Source organism: Pteropus alecto, unplaced genomic scaffold (assembly GCF_000325575.1).
Source record: "Pteropus alecto unplaced genomic scaffold, ASM32557v1 scaffold102, whole genome shotgun sequence".
Lineage (NCBI taxonomy): Eukaryota > Metazoa > Chordata > Mammalia > Chiroptera > Pteropodidae > Pteropus > Pteropus alecto.
This window is the reverse complement of record NW_006432224.1, coordinates 831471-836573: the sequence shown is the minus strand read 5'-3', so window position 1 is coordinate 836573 and position 5103 is coordinate 831471. Positions and strand designations below refer to the sequence as shown.

The 5103-nt window shown below is 57.4% G+C and overlaps 1 protein-coding gene across 1 annotated transcript in view; it reads right to left on the bottom strand.

Moving 5' to 3' along the window:
• The window catches only part of UBE3A (ubiquitin protein ligase E3A), a 56127-nt gene that overhangs the window by 9393 nt on the left and 41631 nt on the right, over positions 1-5103 (bottom strand). The window contains exons 8-11 of the mRNA XM_006907081.3: positions 3577-3721; positions 1943-2148; positions 1201-1365; positions 28-183 (exon numbers count right to left, since the gene is read on the bottom strand). Of these exons, the coding sequence (XP_006907143.1) occupies positions 28-183; positions 1201-1365; positions 1943-2148; positions 3577-3721 (672 nt within the window). The remainder of the gene's footprint in view (positions 1-27; positions 184-1200; positions 1366-1942; positions 2149-3576; positions 3722-5103) is intronic.

Here is a 5103-nt window from a genome sequence, read left to right as displayed (position 1 = left end):
CCGGCCGCCCGCCCGCCCGCCGCTTACCCGGCTCCCGCACACCAGCAGCTCGATCTCCTCGGGCCTGAACAAGTACTTCAGGGGGGACTCGTTGGTCACCATGTGGAAGCCCCTCCGGAAGGCCTTGAACTGCTTCTCCACCGACTTGTTGAGGATGTAGTCGGAGTAGAGGCTGACGAATTCCTGCGGAGACAGGAGCACGGGGCCCTCACTCGCCGCACGCGCTGCGGCCCGCGCTGTCTCCCCTCGTTCCCCTTTCTCTTCAGAAAGGAAACCGTTCGACGATGCCGAAAAAACTCAGACTTTCCTCACACAAAGGCAAACAGCTTTCAGCGTCACGGCTCCCGCGACAGCCGACGTCCAGCAGCAAAACGCGCACGCACATACACGGACGGCACACGTGAGCTTCGACTCTGGCATTTCCTCAAAAAGCATGAACACGAAAGCTGGGCCTCGACACAGCCGTGAGGTTCCCTCGACGGGGTGTGCAGACGCCAGACGTTTAAATCACGTTCGCGTCTACGTGCAAAAGCTAACCACTTTGAGAGACTGTGGTTCCTTTTGGGCAAACCAGGAAGTCTCACGTTTCGTGTTCCAGAACACTGGGGAAGCTGCCCACCGCACCCAGTTCAGCCAAATCTTCATGTTTTACTTGACACCTAAGCTACTGTGCCGCATCCCAAAAGGGAGACGCACTCTGCACCCTAACTCTGCACAGCGTTTTACCGGATCACGCCCACGGGGCTTAAAGGTTCGTCACGATTCCCACGACCGCCCTGCTGTGCTCCGACGCTCACTGCTCCACCGACGGGAAGCGTGAGCCCGGGTGGAAGGCCGCTTCTCAGGAGCGCACTCAAGGCACGTTTCTGTGTGTGCGCGTCAAATACAACTGTGACTGGTGACAAGGACCTCGATCAGGAGGTCCCTGTGCCCCGCCCAACCGCTGAGCTGAGAACACCTGCCTCTCCTGCAGGCTGCGGCCACGCCCAGAGCCCCGCTGGCCCCGCCCCCGCCCTGCTCTGCCAGGCTCAGGGCCCAATGCCGCGCTCACACCGGCCACAGCCGGGCTCGCTGGGCGCTGTCCCAGCCACGAGGACCTGGCTCTGCGCCCTCGTGGTCCTCGCGCGGACGGCACGGACCCTCCTCTGCCAGCGGCTCGCGCTCACCGGGAGACAGACAGCGACGCGGAGCGCGCACTACCTTCCTGTTCTCGTTGGTGATGGGGATCTTATCGCCGTCCTCCTTGAGGTCGTACATCATCGGGTTGCCGAACAGGTCGGTCTGGGAGATCTGGAAGGAGATCATCATGTCCTCCTCCACGCTGCCCTCGTACTCCAGCAGGTCGCGCAGGCTCTGGTGCAGCACCTGGCGGCGGGGAGGGGGGCGCCGTCAGCACGGGGACGCGGGCCGCTCCTCCCGGACACCCGGACGCTGCGAGGCAAAGCCCGGGAGAGCCCCCCGCGTCCCAACCCCGCGGTGCCCTCGGCTGGGATCGCCACGGGCGTCTCCGCCACCTCAGAGGTGTCTCGGGGTCGGGAGGAGTTGGGAGAGGGACAGACACTCGCTGAGGCCACCACCCCGTGTCTGGGGCAGCTCTGACTTCACCCGTCATTATACACCGTGGCCACCTGACGTGACGCCACTAAAACAAACGCGTTTAAAAACACTTTATACAGAATCGCTCTCGTGGAGCCGGCCTGCTGACAGCGACAGGTGAAGTTTCCTCTTTTCATTGTGGAAAAAAAATTTAAAAAAATAAAAGTTGAAAAAACATGTCCTCTCTAGGTTTTAAGTGTTCGTGGTACTTGCTTCAGATTAAATCAACTTTTTCTTAGTGGGTGTAAATATTAACAAAGACACCAAATGAAAACTGCCATTTTAAAAATATGAATTAAACTGAATTTTTGGGTCTAGAAGCCCTCGTGAGAGGCGACAGACTTACGGGGTGGGAGTCCCCCAGGTCCCGGAACGTCCCCTTCTTCCCCATCAGCTTCCGGTAGACGACCATGGGGAAGTGCACGTCCAGGATGCAGTTGTTGTAGATGGCCAGGCCCAGCACGACGCCGATGAGCGTGAACTGGCCCTCCGTCTCGAAGGACGACGGGTTGAACCAGAACAGCTTGGTGGACTCGTCGTACGTGAACATACCTGTAAGCGGGGGCCCCAGACCAGGTCACCGACGCCGTGTCAGGCTGAGGACCAGCGCGCACGCAGACGACCACACCGGGAAGCTACTGCTGTGCAGGGCTCTCCATGGCGTCGGCATCGAGAAGCCAACGGTCAAATACAGTTGTTATAAACTGTGGCCAACGGCCGTGCTGCACAGACTTATAAGTGATAAGTGATCGTGGTGCCGTTTTCCAAAAAGTTAGGAACAATGTTCATTACATTCGAGTCCTCCAACTAACACAAACGAGAAGGCATTTCTCGCCCACAGTTTTAGGAAACGGTTCTCGATTCCGTTAAGGGAAAGCATGTTGTTTCCTCAAAGTTGCACAACAGGCCCCGAAGTGTTCCAGAACCTTCTAACAAAGTCAGATACACTCGGACTGCGCCCTGAACTCAACTCTGTGAGCCGACAAGTAAAACACAAGTAACGGTCTGTCTGCCGTCTCCCTCCCTTCACTGCTCAGACACCCAAGCGGGAGGCTTCCGCTCACACCACTCGTTTAAAGATCGAAATCTCTATTTTTCCCCCTCCAAACAACCATCATTCAGGCAGAATTTTCTTCTCTTCACACGACCATCTAAGGAAGAGGTCAAATGATATTTTAATTTATGACTTCTAAAATTTTGCTTAAATGTTTCTCAGATGCTACTTGAAACTGAATAAAAAGTTTAAGGATTAGGTCTGAAAAAAAAAAGGATTTCCAACAGAACTTCAGAAATCCATATGGCACGTAAATAAGTCAATATCATCTGTAAAAGCTTCAAAATACTTCATTTTCTCACCAAAAGTTAAACATAAAAGGAACTTTAAATAAAATGTCCACTTTGTCACAAGAGCATAAATTAAGCTAGGACACTTGTAATGTTCACGAAACAACAGGCTGAACATCATCTAATTCGCACTTAAATTTCAGTTTACATTTAAACTTCTTGTAGACCTAAGTTCCGACATACGCTGGAACGCTAGAAACTTTTCAGTTATAAACACAGCGGGAACAGGGTTGAAGGCAGCCGAGCATAATCACAATGAATAAGCCTGACGAAATCTTGCAGATGTAAGAGACTAGCTGAGTGAGGACAGAAGGCACCGGCCACCGCTCTCGGCTCTGCGCACGGAAGCGAACCTCGGGGACGAAGGGGCTCTGCTCCGGGGGCCCGGCGGGGAGCACCGCGCAGGCCGTGGCTCCCCTCACTCGTCTCTGCGGCCACCATCCAGCCCCCCTACGCCACGCAGACGCGCTGCACAGCCGAGTCAGCATCGCCATGGAAACAGGCAGCCAGGTCCCGGAACCCCGCACGTCGGTCAGCGCGATGCTCCCAGGCGCCCCACGCCCCGCCGTTTCCCGCCGTGGAGTAAGTAACAACGCAGGGAAGCGGGGCCCTAGTCCGGGCCGCGGGGCCACTCACCGATGTCGGGGTTGAAGATTTCCTCCACGACCAGCTGGAAAAACTCTTTGGAGACGCCTCCCTCGTCGACCCCTTGCTCTCCCTCGAACTCCACGTACAGCTGCTTCTTCAGGTCCGCGGGGTTCTCCATCGCGATCATCTCTAGCTAGTGAGCGAGAGACAAACCGGAGAGGTGAGGCCGCCGGCGTGAGGGCGGGGCCGCGAGCGGGGCAGGCGCTGCCGCCGGGTGGTCTTCACGGGGGACAGCGAGGACACTGGTGAATGGCCAGGGAGGGCGCGGACTGAGCCTCACAGATGATGGAAAAAGAGGACAGAAAAGAAACCAGCACAGTTCTAAAGAGGCTGCTTTTCTTACGAAGTGAACAGGGTAGAGCATCAGCATCAGATTTTGTCACTTGCGTGTAACGAACCGAGGCTGGAACCTTAGGACATGGGAGGGAGACCGCAAAACACACAAGCGACTCAAACTCATCCCTTCGCAAAAACAGCGGAATGTAGAAGTCTGACTTCGAAACTGTCTGCTCGCAGCTCTCACGTCAGGGCAGAAACTCAAGAATCGAGTCTGAACACCTAACGTGCCATAAGATGCAAACGAGGAACGCGGGACGAGCAGGGAAGCCCCTCACGTCTCCTGCGACAGCGCCCGGCACAAAGCGCCTTTTTAACGGCTCAGGACACATCTCACAGCCGATGATTTTCTCAAGGCAGCTGAGCGCGTCTGGCCCGCTTCCCGCTCCTTCCTTCCAAGCTACCGACCCGCGTGCCCGGCGCGTCTTTAACTCACTTCACGGGCCGCTTCCCACACGTGTCTACAGAACGACAGACGTGCACAGGCTTCATCACAGCCGTCGTGACCCTGACCCTAAGGTGGACTATGCACACTGTGACTTGTCACGTACGTGTCTGAAACGGACCAGCAGCACACCTGGCTGACCGTCCGCCTTATTTACTGAGTTGGCCTGAAATGCCTTCGAGCTGTTCGAAAAATCGAGACTGTTACAGTCCTCTCAAGCAAGGCGCACACCCTGGAACGAGCGAGTCACTGGGCCACCGCGTCCCCAACCCCCCCAGGCCGAGGTGTCAGGGTATCCGTCAGAGCTCACGTCCGTGCGCCCTCACGACGCAGACGCCTGCTCAGCGCGGCTGCGATGCATTCCCGGGTGACAGGACATCTGAGGCCAGGCTGTGCCTCCTCCCGCCCAGCACGAAAGCTGCTCCGCGCCACATGCCCACGGCTCCAGGTCTGTGCGGGACTCAGAGGCCCCGCGTTCCAGTCCCCCCTCCACCGAGACACCGCGGTGACAACGGACGCGAGTGGCCTTCCACTCTCGATAAATACACAGGTCTGCAGTTCCCGCCGAGCTCCGCCCTCCGCTCCCGCCCTGTGGCGACTGTGTCCAGGCAGAGCCGTCGCTCCCTGACACTGCCCGCCCGGCCGCGCCAGCTCTGCTGCCGCCACCGCTCCAACGGCCCTGAGCGTTTCCAGGCTGCCCGGGGCGCCTGCCGACCCAGACACCGGCGCCAGCG